Source organism: Sorex fumeus, unplaced genomic scaffold (genome assembly GCF_029834395.1).
Source record: "Sorex fumeus unplaced genomic scaffold, SorFum_2.1 ptg000019l, whole genome shotgun sequence".
Taxonomy (NCBI): Eukaryota; Metazoa; Chordata; class Mammalia; order Eulipotyphla; family Soricidae; genus Sorex; species Sorex fumeus.
The window spans coordinates 7,609,311-7,628,027 of record NW_026606076.1 but is presented as its reverse complement, the minus strand read 5'-3'; the positions used below and the strand labels follow the sequence as shown (position 1 = coordinate 7,628,027).

Here is an 18,717-nt window from a genome sequence, read left to right as displayed (position 1 = left end):
TTGAAAGAAATTAGCTTTGAAGTTGGAATGAAAGGAGAAAATCATCCCCCCAGAGCAGATGGAAGGAGATAAACACACTTCTGTGCCAGGTTCTTTGGCTTGTGCATCAAGGGCTATGTGGGACTTGGTTTTCCTTGGTACTCCTCTGTCTAGAGAGGACACAATATCTACTTCTTCCTACCATCTTCTGGGACAGATAGCTTCAGATTCTGTAATGGATAATCAATCAGGAATTCATGGCCCTGAAGAATTTTCTTTCTGACGTCCCCATTCATTATTTGTCAAAAGTGTCACAAAGTCAAGATTGTGGTCCCCAAGATCTTTCATCAAAGTATCGATTTTCATAAGTGTAGAGGGGTGTATTCATTATGGAGATGTCTAGAATTGGTTTCCAGCCCCCTTGGCTGGGATGGCCTATAACTACAGTCATCATGAACCCTCGGTTTTGTGAGATTCTCGTTTTAGGGTCCAGATCCCAATTGTCCCAATTCCTTTTTAGAAATCTCTGTGATTTTGTGACTGTTCTTCTGTCCAGATGTAAAAATTCCTCATTATTTCTGGGAATTCAAACAGGATCCTGATGATTTCATGATTTGGTTTTCAACTGTGTTCCTGGGGGGCACCCGTTTGACTGGGATCCTTTATTCTCACTCTATGACTGTCTCCTTCATAAAGAGAATCTTAACTGCTCCGGGGAAGTATAAAGAAAAGAAAAGAGTAGGATATTGTCTTGGCATTTGAAGGGTGCCTGCTGATTGGCTACAGGAACAACTTGAGACTCTGTACTTCCTGTGGATTCTGATGTGCTCACTCACCACCCTGAATGACTCTGTCAACTCAGGTAAAGACTCTCTGGCTGGGAGCCAGGGGAGGGGAGAATTATGGGGCTGAATAAGTGGCCAGTCTCTGAGCTCACTGAGGGCTGCTCAGGGGACCTTAAGCTTGGATAGTCCTAGTGTGTGTCTGCCTCATTCCCTTCAATGGATCCCACTGGATGGAGGTTGAAGATGTCCGATAATTGGCTTCATTGTGCTAAATTGCCACAGAATTCACCTGACACTTAACAAGACCTTCTGGAAAACCTAGTACCGGCAGGAAATTTCCATCCTGTCCAGACCAGCATCCCAGAGGAATATCATGCTCACAGGGGTTGGAGCAAGCAAGGAAAGGAGGCTTAATGAGCAGACCCAGGAGCATTAAGTATCTCTTCTTCTCGGCGTCCCAGAATGTTGAGCTCAGAGCAGGCAAGACTGGTGGCTTTGCAGTCCTGAGTCTCCTTCCACTGTCCTATCTCGACTCGTCTCCACCAGCCGCCAGGCAGGAATCTGTGTTTCCACCTCAGTGAAGCCACATGTCCAGTAGACGCTGTAGGAGAAAGTCAGAGAGAATCAGAGGGCACCGGAGAGCCATCCCACCTAGCCCAGATATTTGTGATCGATATTTTAATGTTTTTCGGATGGTGAATTAATCCACTGATTAACGTGCTACTTAGGGTGAGCAGAAGGTAAGTGATTATGGAATAAGAAACACAGGGTTCAATGCTGGTACTGAAATGATGAGATGAATAGAGGAAAAAGGGAAAAGAAGGAATTTGGTTTAAAATTCTTCCGGTAAAATAGAACAAATGTCCAAAGATCTTTGTAACTAATTGAAAAGGATGAATATGGTGTTGTCTATTGGGGGGCAGGTAGTGATCTGTATATTCAAAGAATAAAATGAGAAAAGCCTGTGGCAGCTTTCTCTTGCTGCCTGTGTTTGGTGGTCTCGCGCTGCTTCCCCCACTCTGGGGTGGCAAATGGCGATGGGTGGATGAAGGAGAGACCGAGGACCAGGCTGGTTGGTATCAGTTGCAGTTTATTCCAATCTCATCTCCATTCTCCTCTGATTATTCTTTGGATCTTCCCCTTCCCCTATTCCCCTCATCCTCCTCTTGGATCCTTCATACTTCTTCATACCTCTCCTTCCTGCTTCTGTCTCCCCCAGCTCACTCTTATTTTATTTTATTTTTATTTATTTTTTTTAGTTTTTATTTTTATTTGGGCTGGAGCGATATCACAGCTGTAGGGCGTTTGCCTTGCGTGCAGCCAGCCCGGTAGAGCCTGGTTCGATTCCTCTGCCCCTCTTGGAGAGCCTGGCAAGCTACCGAGAGTATCTCGGTTGCACGGCAAAGCCTGACAAGCTACCCGTGGCGTATTCAATATGCCAAACACAGTAACAACAAGTCTCACAATGGAGACGTTACTGGGCCCGCTTGAGCAAATCGATGAACAACGGGAGGACAGTGATACAGTAATACAGAATTCTTATTAGTGAAACACCATGAGGTACAGTTGTAGACTTAAAAATTTTTGTGCTTAGGTTTCAATTATACAATGATCGAGTATCCATCCCTCCACCAGTGCCCATTTTCCACCACCATTGACTTCCATCCCAATATCCCTCCCCCCACCCCCCATCCAAATCATTTTATTTTATTTTATTTTTACTTATTTATTTTTTTGGATGCAGCCGGGCATCCAAACCCAGGTTACCTCTGTGGTAGGGCATTTCCTTTTGTTCTCTCTCTCCTATTGGGTGCTGTGGTTTGCAAAAGAGGCAGTGAGTGGCAATCATGTTCGGTCTATAGTCTACTTTCAGTATGCATCTCTCATCCTGGGAGGATCCTTCGAACACCTTTGATGCTTTTTGATGCTTTGATGCCTCCTTCTCTATCTAAGCTGCCTTTTCTCCTAGCATGTGTGGCTGGCCTCCAAACCATGAACCTCCTGGTACTTATCTCGGCTATTCTTGGGTATTAGTCTCCTGTTTTGTTACTTTATGTTCCCCAGATGAATGCAATCTTTCTATGTCTGTCCCTCTCTTTCTGACTCATTTCGCTTAGCATGATACTTTCCATGTAGTACCACTTTTATGTAAATTTCATGACTTCATGTTTTCTAACAGCTACATAGTACTCCATAGTGTAGATGTACCAAAGTTTCTTTAACCAGTCATCTGTTCTCGGGCACTCAGGTTTTTTCCAGATTCTGGCTATTGTAAACAGTTCCCCCAGCCCATTCTTACAGCCTTAGTTAAATCCCAAATCATGAGCAGTTGGGGTCATAATTACACATATGTGTGGTTATACAATCAACAAACGTAAAGTCCTTCCCTCAGGAGAAGCTTCTTCTAGGACAGATTCTCATGCAGTAGCACGACCCACCCAAGATTGAAATTCCATCTTTGGGTGTGTTCCTCCTCTCCTTAGTCCAAAAAATATACAAACATTCTTAATATTAGTCGTTTTGTATGGACACAGTAAGAGATACTTTAAACTTATAGGATTGATCTCCTCGGGTCATCTCACTATAAATCTCAGACTACAGTGCTCAGGCCAGATTAGTCTTTCCTATCCCTAGTAGGATACTAATCTCATTGTTACTTTTTGGATCATGACAGAATTTGTCCATGACTATGCCCTTAACTTATAGTTAAGTATTGTGGCTCTTTGTCCCTGCCCATTTTGATGTCAGGGTAGCTCACAGCTTGCCCTGGGTCCATTCAACCCCTCATCGGGACTCTGCTTTTGGGGTGCTAGGAAGTAAGAGCAACTGAGGCTTAAGTTGAGAAAGAAGATGCCCAGGAGTGAATATTATTTGGGGTCAAATAACTCCTAAGTTGCAAAAGTGTAATATTAACTGTCTTTCTGTGTCTATACAAAAAGGCCATTGCTTTAAAGTAAACCATGTAAAAGACATAAGGAGAGGAGAAAGGCAATATTTCACTCATGAATACAAGTGAAGTGTCCTTAGAAGGATCTGACCTTACAAGTTAATAGAGTCTGATTATGGGGAAAGGGTGATAGACTGGTTAGGGAAGAGAGCACGGAAAAGAGGTTACAGATAAACACAGAGGAGTGGGAGTGACTTGGGAGCACTATGATGGGTGTAACGTGATAAACCTAAGCTCCATGTGGCAAGAGAGAAAGGACAAACTAATGTTATCTTACAGTGACCCTATAACTATATTTTTCATTGTGATGTTCTGTAAGTGAATGAGACCTAGACTTAAAGAATATGTGAAAATATTACCTTGAACAGGAACAGTCATGCACTAGACACCTGTACCCCGCCATCTTCTCTCTGAGGGTTTTTATCTGACTGTGTGAAAGGGACTATGCAATGAGCTTACATTCTAATTATTTCCTTTCCTGAGTGACCAGACATATCTGCATGCTTATCAGACTAGTCTATTGTTTTGTGTTTTTATTTGTTTAGGGGCCACACCCAGCTGTGCTCAGAGCTTCCTCTTGGATCTCTGGTCAGCAGGGCTTGAAGGTCATGTGGCAGCCGGGCATCCAAACCCTGTTGACCACCTGCAGGGAAAGTACCTTGTGTATCTTGTCTTGCCTATCAATAGCCCATTGGGTCTTTGACTTTAGCATAATGAAAGCATCAAGGAATGATGTTTGTTTTATGTGCCATTCACCTCAAACAAAACAATGACAGCTTTTGGATTGTTCACTTTTGTTCAGTTTTCATTATATTCTTATATTTGTAGGACTGTTAAAAAGGATGTATACAGGGGCTGGAGTGATAGTACAGTGGGTAGGGCATTTGCCTTGCATGTGGCCGACCTGGGTTCAATTCCTAGCATCCCATATGGTCCTCACAGAACCTCCAGGCATAAATCTTGAGTGCAGAGCCAGGAGTAACCCCTTTACATTGCTGGTGTGACCCAAGAAGCCAAAAAAAAAAAAAGAAAAGAAAAGAAACATAGATATGTACTACTTTATTAATTTTCAAAGTCAATTATGATTTTTCTATGATCTGTCACTTCCATAGCCTTCATTAGAAATTCTTTTTTTCCACCTCATTTTATTGATTTATTTATAAAACTTTTCATGATTGGATTTCAGTCATACAATGTTCCAACACCCATCCCTCCACCAGTGTACATTTCCCAGCACCAGTGTCCCCAGATTCCCTCCCATCACCTTCCACATTTCAGCCCTGCCTGCCTCTATGGCAGGTGCTTTTCTTCTCTCTCTCTCTCTCTCTCTCTCTCTCTCTCTCTCTCTCTCTCTCTCTCTCTCTCTCTCTCTCTCCCTCCCCTTTTGGGCACTGTGGTTTGCAATATTGATACTGAAAGGTTATCCAGAATATCCTTTACTTACTTTTAACCCTCAGCTCTTGTCCAGCGTGATCCTTCCCAGCTATTATTGTCATAGTGGTCTCTTCTCTATCTTACCTACGCTCAGTCCTCCACACACTTATGGTTAGTTCCAACCATTGACCAGTCTTCCTAACTCCTGTTTTCCCTAGCCATGCATGTTATTCTTCTACTATATATATACATTTTTTCCATATAGAAATTCTTGATGTATAGAAATGTTCACACGCATCCTTGTTCCAAAGCAATCATCCTTCACATGTGTTTTCTCTTTGTTTCCACATCTCTGTTTATTCTTAATTTTCTTTGGGCCTTTTGAGATTAACAATATTTCTAAAAGTTGTATAGCATTAGCAATCAGTTGGAAACCATTCCTCTTTGATGAGAGCTCACCTGTACTTGGCCATGTGGACACCATTCAGATTAATATCTTGTCAGAGGTAGTTTTCAATGGTTCACTACATCTTGTTCACTGTAGTTGTTTTTAAGACTCATGACTTGATCTGGTGTGTAATTTCAGAATGAGTTGACATGTATTATGTCTGTGATATATTTGTGGGTGAGCACATGCAGAGACACAAATACATGACTGGGAAGCTTCCCCATGGCAGAGAACTGGGTTCTTGTAACTGCCAAGCTGACTCTTGCATTGCAAAGACAGGAAATCACTCAACAGGCAGCACTCAGGAGTCATGAGATGCTCTTTCACAACAAAATTAATATTGTTGAAGAGGAGCCAGAGGTGGGGAAGTGTCTCTCCTTGAAAATGCCGCAGAGATACAGAGACCATCTCCTTTCTGGAACATTCCATTATGCCTTCCTGCATCATGCTCCCTCCTGCTCAGCTCTAGTCCAATCTCCCTGAAACAAGCTTCTCCCTCCCAGCATTAACCGTAGGGGTTCTGCCTCCAAGCAGATTTTTTTTTTTGCAAATAACAGCCTGCTTGTACCACACTTTCTGATCTCTAATTCAATGTCACCTAATGACTGGTCTCACCTAATTGGTCGAATCACCCTCAATGTCTAGTTTCTCTTTAAAACTTTCCCTTTTTTTATTGCATCATGTCTAAATTTATCATCATTCAATGAGTGAGCTGGGAGATAGAAGGAGAGTCAGAAATAAGCTTAGTTCATCCTCATGGGCCCAGGAATTGTCAAGGGCCATGGGAATCTAACCCACTTAACAAAGGATTCAAAGGCCAATGCTGCATTTATGCTTTAAAACTACACTCCAAAGTTTCAAGATGAGTCATAAAAAATTAACTACAGTTTTTACTTATATTTCAAAGAGGACATGGTTTGTAGACATACATTCAAAAAAATGTCTGCAGTGATACCCACCTCACAGTGTGAAGGGTGCTTGCCTTGTGTGTGGCCAACCTAGATTGGAGCCCCAATATCCGATAGGGTCCCCCAAACCCGCCAGGAGTAAGTCTTGAATGCAGAACCAGGAGTAACCCCTGAGCATCACCAGGTGTGTCACAGAAAACAAAGAAGACAAAATACAGTTACAGCCAGCTATACATTTTATGGGAGCCAGTTGTCTCTTTATAGAGCTCAGAGGCAGGGCACCGTTTTCCACAAACCTCCCCAGCACACAAATGCTTGCCATAAATCCCAGGGTATAGACAGAGTCAGTACAGAGATGCTCTGATTATTCAGGGCCCAAGAGTGCATGAATGATGTTTTCTTGAACTAATTGACCATGAGGTTGTTGCTGTCCTTAATTATGTGATATTATAAAAGATGACAACAAAGAACTTTAACATAATAATTAAAGCACATTTGGTACATAACAATTGTAACACCTTTCACCAGAGGATTTCCTGCATCCCATAGGTATGCCCTGAGTAGTATCTGAAATATTGTCTTAACTTGCTTAGTGTTGCTCAAATGCCTGAGAAATTGCTGTAAACATGCTTTGATCAATATTGTCTTGGGAACAAGCTGAAATGAGGACAAAATCATATACAGGGGTGCTAAAGGGAATAGGTACCTATACCCATGCAATGGGGATAGTTTTGGCTTCAAATGTTAGTAGTTCACACCCTATATAAATAATATCTCTGGGCCTGACTGATAGTACAATGGGTAGTGTATTTGCCACACGACCGACCCAGATTCAATCCCCAACATCCTATATGGCCCCTGAGCACCACCAGGAGTAATTACTGAGTGCAGAGCCAGGAGTAACCCCTGAGCATTGCCAGGTGTGACCCAAAAAACAAAAAAATATATATAAATAAAATAAAGTAAATTGTAAAGTAAATTATATCTCTAGTAGTCATGCAGTGTCCATAACTATTTAAAAAGGGTTTAAAATCATACATCTGAAACATATTTGTTTTGTAATTCCATATTGCCTCAGTCCATATAAAAATATAGAAGTAATTTGAGAAATCATCATGAGTTTCTGCTCAATCCTTCTAGGGCTTTCCACCTCATGGATGCCGAGAACCTTACAGGAATTACAGAATTTTTTCTCTTAGGATTTTCTGAGGATCCAGAGCTGCAGCCCCTCATCTTTGTGCTTTTCCTGTCCATGTACCTGATCACCGTGCTGGGGAACCTGCTCATCATCCTGGCCGTCAGCTCAGACCCCCACCTCCACACGCCCATGTACTTCTTCCTGTCCAACCTGTCCTTTGTTGACATCTGCTTCACCTCCACCACCATCCCAAAGATGCTGGTGAACATTCAGACACACAGGAAAGCCATCAGCTATGCAGACTGCATCACCCAGATGTACTTTTTCCTCCTGTTTGTTGTTATGGACAATTGTCTTCTAGCTGTGATGGCTTATGACCGCTTTGTGGCCATCTGCCATCCCCTACACTACACGGTCATCATGAATCCCCGGGTCTGTGGGCTGCTGCTTCTGCTGTGCTGGATTCTTAGCATTCTGGACTCTGTGGTCGAAAGTTTGACGGTGCTGTGGCTGTCCTTCTGCACAGATGTGGAGATCCCGCACTTTTTCTGTGAATTCAACCAGGTGATCCACCTGGCCTGCTCAGAAACGTTTGTCAATGACATAGTCATGTATGTGGCAGCATTGCTGCTGGCCGGAGGTGCCTTCACTGGGATCATTTATTCCTACACTAAGATCGTTTCCTCCATCCGCCGAATCTCCTCGGCTCAGGGGAAGTATAAAGCCTTTTCCACCTGTGCATCCCACCTTTCCGTGGTCTGCTTGTTCTACTTTACGGCCCTAAGTGTGTACCTGAGCTCTGCAGTGACCCGGAACTCCCAGTCGAGTGCAATCGCCTCGGTGATGTACACGGTGGTCACCCCCATGCTGAACCCTTTCATCTACAGTCTCCGGAACAAAGACATCAAGAGGGCTCTGAAGAATCTCACTGGGAAGAAAACAACGATAGGACATGATTCCTAAGAATGAATTTGGTTCCGTAATTTCCGTAACTCACTTTAAAAAAAAATTTTATTGAATCACCATGAGATAGTTACAAGCTTTCATGTTTGGGTTACAATCACACAATGACCCATTCCTCCACCAGTGCAGGTTCCCCAACACCAATATCCCCGGTATACCCCCCCTTTCCCACACTTCCCCTGCCTCCATGGCAGACATGATTTCCCATAATCTGTCTCTACTTTTGGGCATTACAGTTTGCAATACAGACACTGAGAGGTTATCATGTTTGGTCCTTTATCTACTTTCTGCACACATCTCCCATTCCGACCGATTCCTCCAGCCATCTTTTTCTTTTTCTCTATTCCAGCTGCCTTCTCCCCTTTGTTCATGAGGCAGGCTTCCAGCTATGGAGCAATTTCTCTGTCCCGTTAACACTCTTTTTTTAAAATATCTTTTATGTTTATTTATAAATACTCTAACACACTTGCCAACATGCAGTTTAAAACTACATACACCCATAGTCCAATAGGTAGGGCATTTAACTTGCATATGGTCGAGCCTGGTTTAGTCTCTGGCATCCCATATGGTTCCCTGAGCACTGCCAGGAGTAATTCCTGAGTGCAGATCCAGAAGTAACCTCTGAGCCATACCTGGTATGGCCCAAAACCAAACAAAAAACTACACACAGCATACTAAAAACACCATGCCCACCCACTTTTTCATTTTAGTGGATATTGTCAATGAGTTTTCCAAAATAGTTTCAAAGAGCAATATTGAGGATTTCAGCTGTTTCACAGTCTTTATAAACTGTAGTATCATTTTCAAAGTATTTTTTGTTTAGCTATTCATTTTTTTAATTTGTATTTTCCTATTGGCTACTTTGGTTGAGCACTTGTACTTAGGTTCTTATTAACACTCACTTCTTGACAGCCAGACAAGTATGATATTTTTGATCCCTGTGCAATGAGACTTGCTTTATTTATTTCTTGCTGGCACTTCTCATAATTTTATTTGATTGTCTGTTCTCTGCTTTCTTAGTATGAAAATCTTTTTAACAGGTCTATACCTATTCCCTCTAATGTATTCCCATATGAACCTAAAATATTTGGAATTCTCATGTTCATTGTGACTTATATAGAATACTATGGAACAGTTTTTTTTAATTTAATAACATGAGTTTTTTTACTTTTTCATTAAATTACAATTTAAGTTAACTTTATTCTTTGACCTTAGGTGCCCATATTTAAAAGCACTATAGCACTGTAGCACTGTCCTCCCGTTGATCATCGATTTGCTTGAGCAGGCCCAGTAACATCTCCATTGTGGGACTCATTATTACTGTGTTTGGCATACCGAATACATCATGGGGAGCTTGCCAGGCTTTGCCATGTGGGCGAGATACATTCAGTAGCTTGCCGGGCTCCTCAAGAGGGGCGGAGGAATCAAACTGGGGTTGGCCGGGTGGACTGCATGCAAGGCAAATGCCCTACCTGCTGTGCTATTGCTCCAGCCATCAATTATATTAGTATGTGTATTATTTTATATACATGTATGTATATATAAATATATGTGTTTTTAATGGAATCACCATGAGATACACAGTTACAAAGTTGTTTTTGATTGGGTTTCAGTCATAAAATGTTTGATCACCCGTCCCTTCATCACTGTACCCAGTTTCCTCCTGCCTCCCTCCCCCGAGCCTACCTCTATGGCAGGTGCTTTTCTTCTTTCTCTCTGGCTCTTTCTGTTTTCTTTTAGGCATTATAGTTTGCAATAAAGGCACTAAAAGGTTATTATGTTTGTCCCTTTACCTACTTTGACCATTCAGTTCTTCTCCAGGTGATCCTATCCAACTCTCTTTGGCATAGTGGTCCCTTCTCTCTCCTAGCTGCCCTTCCCCCCCCCACCACCACTTGTGTCAAATTGATTTTGGAATACTTTATCCTCAGGGAAGGATCTTAGACATTGTAGGTGGTGGAGGATTATCACCACTTTCTGGTGATCCTGATGTGGTAACACTGGTCAAAACATACAGCATTCACACATTTGTAAACTCATTTTGCCTCAATAAATTTCTAAGTTAAAAAAACTTCATTTCTAAGAAAAAACAATTTATTCATAGTCTATATTGATTTTACTATGATAATTTGAGGTGTGAGGCTTCACAAAAAAAAACCTGTATGAAACCTACTTCATTTTCCCGTTGATGGGCAACATTTACCCTGACTTACTGTACTTTCTGGTGTGTAGACATCATATGTTCAGGTCAGAGAGTCAGATTCTTCTGTGTTAATCAGGGCTGTCTTCAGAGTGCCTTGGAGTGTCACTGGAAAGATATACATATTTCCAATGTCCCATGTATATAGAAACTTGATTATACTTATTTAATTAAGTATAATAAAATTTAGCATCAGATAAATCTTACATATAATAAAGCAGAGCTTGGAATTATATTCTGTGTAACTAGGAAATTCATTTGTTAATCTACTCATTAAAGTATGAAGGGGCAAAGATATAGTAAAGAGTTAAGGCTATTGTCTTGCATCCCACTAATCCTGGTTTCTATCCCCAACACTGTTTATGTTCCCCTGAACCACCACCAGGGATTACTCCTGAGCACAGAGCCAGGAATTGCCACTGAGAACAGGCAAGTGTGGTCCCAAAGTTCCAATATAAAATAAAAATACAATAATAAATAAAATTAATAAATGAACATGTGGTTCCAAAGTCCCAATACAAAATAAATACATACATAAATAAAATTAATCAATGAACATGGAAGATAGGTGACCACACAAAAGGAAACTTGTTCACTGGGATGAAGTATAGGCTTCCCTATTTATAATATTTTTGGGGGGATGAAGTATCGGCTTCCCTATAAAAAGATATTTTATTGAATTTTCTTCCCCTGAAAACTTCCAACTGTTGCCTATACGTGTGTAAGGCTTATGTTGATCACTACTTTCTGCATTTTCTTTTTCATAGAAGGAGAGTGAACTGGCCACACCATACACAAAATTGATGCCTCTTTGTAGATATGTGAAAATGGAAAACCTCCTGATTTAAGGTTAAATTACTAGGGAGTCTGACAAATATTGGGTTTTAGAATCACAATGTGTCCACAGAAGCACTGGACAAGGGATAAACATTTATTCCCATTCATTTCCAGTAACACCTGGTTGTCGTTCAGGGGGTCCCTTTTTATAATTATGACATGTGCCCAACCTGGTTCAATTACTTGAATCACATATGGTACCCTGAGCACTGAGCAGGCATAAGTATAAGCACACAGAGCAGAACCATCTCCTATGAGGGGTGCCTCACCCAGATTTTTTTTTAATTCTTTGGAGTTTTGGACAACTTGCTCCTGACTGTGATGGCCTACTCCTCTTGCCACAATCGTCTGCAGTTCCCACAATGTTCTGACAAAAGACTTTCAGCTTGCATTGCTACAGTCTTTTTTTTTCTTTTCTACTTTTCTTATATTTATTTATTTTATTTTATTGAACCACTGTGAGATACAGTTACAAGTTACTTTCATACAATGATCAAACACAAATCTCTCCACCAGTGCACATTTTCCACCACCAACCTCCCCAGTATACCCCTCCTCTCCCCTCCTCCCCCTGCCTACATGGCAAACAATTTCCCCCATATGCTCTTTAAACTTTTGGGCGTTAAGAGTTTCCAATACATATACTGAGAGGTTTTCATGTTTGGTTATGTATCTACTTTCAGCACACATCTTGCATCCCAACCGATCCCTCCAACCATCATTTTCTTAGTGATCCCTTCTCTATTCCAGGTGCCTTCTCCCCCTACTCGTAAGGCAGGCTTCCAACTATGGAGCAGTCCTCCCAACTCTTGTGTCTACTCTCCTTGACTGTCAGTCTCATGTTTTTGTAATTTTACACTCCACAAATGAGTGCAGTCCTTCTATGTCTGTCCCTCTCTTTCTGACTCATTTCACTTAGCATGATATTCTCCAAGTCTATCCACTTATAAGCAAATTTCATGACTTCATCTCTCCTAACAGCTGCATACTATTCCATTGTATAGATGTACCAAGTTTTTCTTTAACCAGTCATCTGTTCTCGGGCACTCGGGATGTTTCCAGATTTTGGCTATTGTGAACAGTGCTGCAATGAACATATAGGTACAGATATTATTTCTACTGTGCTTTTTTACATCCTTGAGATATATTCCCAGAAGTATTATTGTGGGGTCATATGAAAACTCAATATTTAATTTTTGAAGGAATGCCCATATTGTTTTCCAGAAAGGCTAGACCAGTCAGCATTCCTACCAACAGTGAAAGAGTGTCCCTTTTCCCCCACATTCACACCAGCACTGGTTGCTTTTATTCCTTTGAATGTGTGCCAGTCTCTGTGGTGTGAGATGATATATCATTATTGTTTTGATTTGCAAATCCCTGATGATTAGTGATGTGGAGTTTTTTTTAATGTGCCTTTTAGCCATTTGTATTTATTTCTTGAGAAAGCTTCTGTTCATTTCTTCTCCCCATATTTTGATGGGCTTGGAGGTTTTTTTCTTGTACAATTCTACTAGTGTCTTGTATATCCTGGATATTTATCCCTTATAGATGGGTATTGGGTAAATATTCTTTCCCATTCTGTGGGCAATCTCTGTCCCTGTTTCTTTTGAAGTGCAGAAGCCTCTTAGTTTGATGTAGTCCCATTTGTTTATGTTTGTTTTCACTTGCTTGGTCAGTGGTGTTTCATCCTGAAAGATGCTTTCAGCTTTAATGTCATGGAGGGTTGTGCTTACATTTTCCTCCATGTACGTTATGGATTCATATCTGATATTGATTTCTTTAATCCACTTTGATCTGACTTTTTCCTGGCATTAGACAGGGATCAGAGTTCATTCTTTTGCAGCTACTTGAAGTCTTCACCTCACCATTACTCTCCAGATGATCCCAGATGTCACATTGATGCAACAGAAAGGCGGAGTGTGAAACTATAGTGTTTCCCCACCAGCACTGAAAACCCATCTAGCCAGAACCGGGGCAGAGATCACTTTTACCTGATGACCCCAGGATTAATTCAGGCCTGTTTCTGAAATCCAACTAGAAATGATTGCTAAGTATGCCACAAAGGAGGGCAATGTAAATAACTAAATAACTGGAAAGAAAGCTATAGGAAGGAACGGAGCTTAAATGTTCTTACAGCAAAAGTGGAGCAGAAGAACAAACGATCTTTGCAGCTAATGTGAGTGTAGGGATGTCGTGATCATTGAAGGGTCTTGTGAAGCATCATCTTATTTTGAGGAAGGGCATGTTTGATGTGTTTCCTAGTAGATGAGGAAGATTTGGATTGAGCAATGCTCGGTGGTATCACTATGCCAGAGAAGCACACAATGCAAACAAGTAATGCTGTCTTGTAAAACGGGATTCCCAGGTGGGAATGAGCTAGACTGTCAAACTGTCTCCCTCCTTGCGAAGGACACATCCGTGGGTTGTTAGGCATGAACTTCCTGTCTGACAGAGACTCTGTGGATCCTCCATTGCAGAGTATTTTATATGGCAAAGCGACCAAATTAAAAATAAATTATGTTCTCTCAAAAAATGAGACATTTAACAATCAGGTGGCTGTTTTCCTTTTTAATTTTATTTGTTATTTGTTTTGTTTGAGGTCTCATATCTGGTGACGCTGAGGGGTTGGTTACTCCTGGCTCTGCACTCACTCCTGATGATGCTCAAAAGACCTTGTGGGGTGCTGGGGATAGAACCAGGGTCACTGTGTACAAGGCAAGACCTGATGTTCCCCTCTGACTTTTCTCCCCACAAAATTATCTCTGTTTGTTGAGATATATTTTTTTGGTTGCTGCGCCCAGGTTGCTCAAGGCTTATTCTTGATTCTCTGCTCAGGGATTAATTCTGGCAGGTGAAGGGGACCATACATGGTGCCATGGATTAACTCAGGGTCTGCTGCATGCAAGGCAAGTGCTCTACAAATTGTACTATCGCTTATGTGTTGAATTATTCTTCTTTTGGGCTGAGTGATAGTACAGCAGGTAAAGTGTTTGCCTTGCACGTGGCCAACCTGGGTTTGATCCCTGTATTCCAATATGGTCCCTCCAGTACTGCCAGGAGTAATTCCTGATTGCAGAGCCAGAAGTAACCCCTGAGCATCGCAGGATGTGATTTTTAAAAAAAGCAAAATATAAAATAAAATATTCTTCTTTTAAATTAAATTGCTGTGAATTCCCAAGAGCAGATGGAAGGAGATAAACAATCCTTCAGCTTGTGCAACAAGAGCTAGGTGGGACTTGGTTTTCCTTGGTACTCCTCAGTCTGGGGCGGACAAATATCTACTCCTTCCTACCATCTTCTGGGACAAATAGTTTCAGATTTCATCATGAATAATCGATCAGGAATTCATAGCCCTGAAGAATTTCCTTTTAAGGACCCCATTCATTATTTGTCAAAAGTGTCACAAAGTCAAGATTGTGGTCCCCAAGACTTTTCATCAAAGCATCAGTTATCCTGGGTGTAAAGGGGTGTGTGCATTATGGAGATGTCTAGAATTGGGTCCCAGCCCTCTTGGTTGGGATGGCCTATGACTGCTCTGTGGCCATCTACCACCCTTCCAACTACAGTAATCATGAACCACCCCCATTCTATGAGACCTTCATTCTAGGGTCCAGATCCCAAGTTTTTCAATTTCTTTTCAAGAAATATTTGTGGTTTTGTGGCTGTTCTTCTGTCCAGATATAAAATTTCCTCATTATTTCTGGGAACTCAATCAGGTTCCTGATGATTTAATGTTTTGGTTTTCAATTGTTCTCTCAGGGGGTACTCCTCTGGCTGGGATCCTTTCCTCTTGCTCTATGACTGTCTCCTCCATAAGGAGAATCTTAACTGCTCCTTGGAAGTATAAAGAAAAGAGTAGGATACTGTCTTGGCTACTCTACATTTGAAGGCTGCCTGCTGACTGACTACAGGAACTACTCAAGACTCTGCACTTCATGTACCCATTGGATTCTGACGTGCTCACTCACCGCCCTAAATGACTTTGTCAACTCAAGTAAATACTCTCTGGCTGGGAGCTGGGGTGGGGGGGAGGGATATGGGGCTGAATAAGTGGCCAGTCTCTGATCTCACGAGGGCTGCTCAGGGCACTTTAAGCTTGGACAGTCCTTGTGTGTTGTCTGACTCATTCTCTTCAATGGACCCACTGCATGGAGGTTGAAGATGTCAGATAATTGGCTTCATTGTGCTAAATTACCACAGAATTCACCTGACACTTAACAAGACCTTTTGGGAAACCTAGTACCGGCAGGAAATTTCCATCCTGTCCAGACCAGCATCCCAGAGGAATATCATGCTTGCAGGGGTTGGAGCAAGCAAGGAAAGGAGGCTTAATGAGCAGACCCAGGAGCATTAAGTATCTCTTCTTCTCGGCGTCCCAGCATGTTGAGCTCAGAGCAGGCAAGACTGGTGGCTTTGCAGTCCTGAGTCTCTTTCTATTGTGCTATCTCAACTCGTCTCTGCCAGCTGATAGGCAGGAATCTGTGTTTCCACCTCAGTGAAGCCTCATGTCCTATAGATGCTGCAGGAGGAAGTCAGAGAGAATCAGAGGGTACCGGAGAGCCATCCCACCTAGTCCAGATATTTACAATCAATATTTTAATATTTTTCAGATGGTGAATTAATCCACTGATTAACGTGCTGCTTAGGGTGAGTGATTATGAAATAAGAAACATAGGAATCAATGTTGGCAATGCAAAGAGATGAATAGAGGAAAAAAGGTAAAGAAGGGAGTTAGTTTAATCTTCTTTTGGTAAAATAGAACAAATGTCCAAAGATCTTTGTAACTAATTGAAGTGATGAATACAGTGTTGTCTATTTGAGGTTGGGTGGCATTAGTGACCCTAAAGCTATTTTATCATGCTGATGTTCTCCTGCAAGTGAAGGAGACTCGGACCTATGAATGTGTTAAAACATTACCTTGAACAGGAACAGTCATGCATTAGACTTCTGTACCCTGCTGTCTTCTTTCTGAGGGTTTTTATCTAACTATGTGAAATGGACTATGCAATGAGCTTACATTCTAATTATTTCCTTTCCTGAGTGACCTGACATATCTGCATACTTATCAGACTGGCATTGTTTTGTGTTTTTATTTATTTAGTGGCCACACCCAGCTGTGCTCAGAGCTTTCACATGGGTCTCTGCTCAGCAGGGCTTGAAGGTCATTTTCATTTCATTTCATTTCATCATGCTGTTAACCGTCGATTGCCTCGAGCAGGCCCCAGTAACGTCTCTTTCATCCTAGCCCTGAGATTATATTCACGGCTCTTTAGGAGAATGAGACCCATCATTGTTACTGGTATTTGGCATATTTGGTAGGCCACGGGGAGTTTGACAGACTCTGCCCTGTGGGCAGGCTACATTCGATAGCCTGCAAGTTTGTCCAAAGTAGGAATCAGATAATAAGATGTCATAAAGAAAAGTTCTGATAAGATGTCGCGCGGCTGCGAATGCGGCCGCGCGGTTCCGGAATCTGGATTTTATAGTCTCTGAGTCTTGGCCGCTGATGGGATTACACGGCGCCAGGGGGCCAGGTGGTGGGTGTGACCCCCGCCTACTGGAATTTGGAGGATCTGGGTGGAAGATGCTCGACTCCAATTCGAGTAGGCTTGGAAGTCTCGGGCCCGGAACCCGCGTGGCTTTGTCCCTCTGCCAGTACCTTCAGGTGTGCGGAGAGTGGTCTCAGCATGGTGGTGGCTGGTCCTGGAGGTCTCCGGCTGCCGTAGCCCTGGCCGGGGCGGGGAGGAAAGCTCAACCCGCTCCCCTCCAAGGGACTCCGGGAAGGAACACCCAGGCGCGGGGGCAGAGACTGCACTGCTCTCGTCCGGGATCTGGATTTTATAGTCTCTGAGTCTTGGCCGCTGATGGGATTACACGGCGCCAGGGGGCCAGGTGGTGGGTGTGACCCCCGCCTACTGGAATTTGGAGGATCTGGGTGGAAGATGCTCGACTCCAATTCGAGTAGGCTTGGAGGACTCGGCCCCGGAACCCGCGTGGCTTTGTCCCTCTGCCAGTACCTTCAGGTGTGCGGAGAGTGGTCTCAGCATGGTGGTGGCTGGTCCTGGAGGTCTCCGGCTGCCGTAGCCCTGGCCGGGGCGGGGAGGAAAGCTCAACCCGCTCCCCTCCAAGGGACTCCGGGAAGGAACACCCAGGCGCGGGGGCAGAGACTGCACTGCTCTCGTCCGGGATCTGGATTTTATAGTCTCTGAGTCTTGGCCGCTGATGGGATTACACGGCGCCAGGGGGCCAGGTGGTGGGTGTGACCCCCGCCTACTGGAATTTGGAGGATCTGGGTGGAAGATGCTCGACTCCAATTCGAGTAGGCTTGGAGGTCTCGGCCCCGGAACCCGCGTGGCTTTGTCCCTCTGCCAGTACCTTCAGGTGTGCGGAGAGTGGTCTCAGCATGGTGGTGGCTGGTCCTGGAGGTCTCCGGCTGCCGTAGCCCTGGCCGGGGCGGGGAGGAAAGCTCAACCCGCTCCCCTCCAAGGGACTCCGGGAAGGAACACCCAGGCGCGGGGGCAGAGACTGCACTGCTCTCGTCCGGGATCTGGATTTTATAGTCTCTGAGTCTTGGCCGCTGATGGGATTACACGGCGCCAGGGGGCCAGGTGGTGGGTGTGACCCCCGCCTACTGGAATTTGGAGGATCTGGGTGGAAGATGCTCGACTCCAATTCGAGTAGGCTTGGAGGTCTCGGCCCCGGAACCCGCGTGGCTTTGTCCCTCTGCCAGTACCTTCAGGTGTGCGGAGAGTGGTCTCAGCATGGTGGTGGCTGGTCCTGGAGGTCTCCGGCTGCCGTAGCCCTGGCCGGGGCGGGGAGGAAAGCTCAACCCGCTCCCCTCCAAGGGACTCCGGGAAGGAACACCCAGGCGCGGGGGCAGAGACTGCACTGCTCTCGTCCGGGATCTGGATTTTATAGTCTCTGAGTCTTGGCCGCTGATGGGATTACACGGCGCCAGGGGGCCAGGTGGTGGGTGTGACCCCCGCCTACTGGAATTTGGAGGATCTGGGTGGAAGATGCTCGACTCCAATTCGAGTAGGCTTGGAGGTCTCGGCCCCGGAACCCGCGTGGCTTTGTCCCTCTGCCAGTACCTTCAGGTGTGCGGAGAGTGGTCTCAGCATGGTGGTGGCTGGTCCTG

General features: G+C 43.6%; 1 protein-coding gene across 1 annotated transcript; it reads left to right on the top strand.

Annotated features, from left to right (window-relative positions):
• Positions 1-7,594: 7,594 nt before the first annotated feature.
• On the top strand, positions 7,595-8,542 carry LOC130022494 (olfactory receptor 7A17-like). Its single transcript, XM_056113264.1, has one exon. It carries the CDS (start codon positions 7,595-7,597, stop codon positions 8,540-8,542), a length of 948 nt encoding a protein of 315 aa, XP_055969239.1.
• Positions 8,543-18,717: the final 10,175 nt, after the last annotated feature.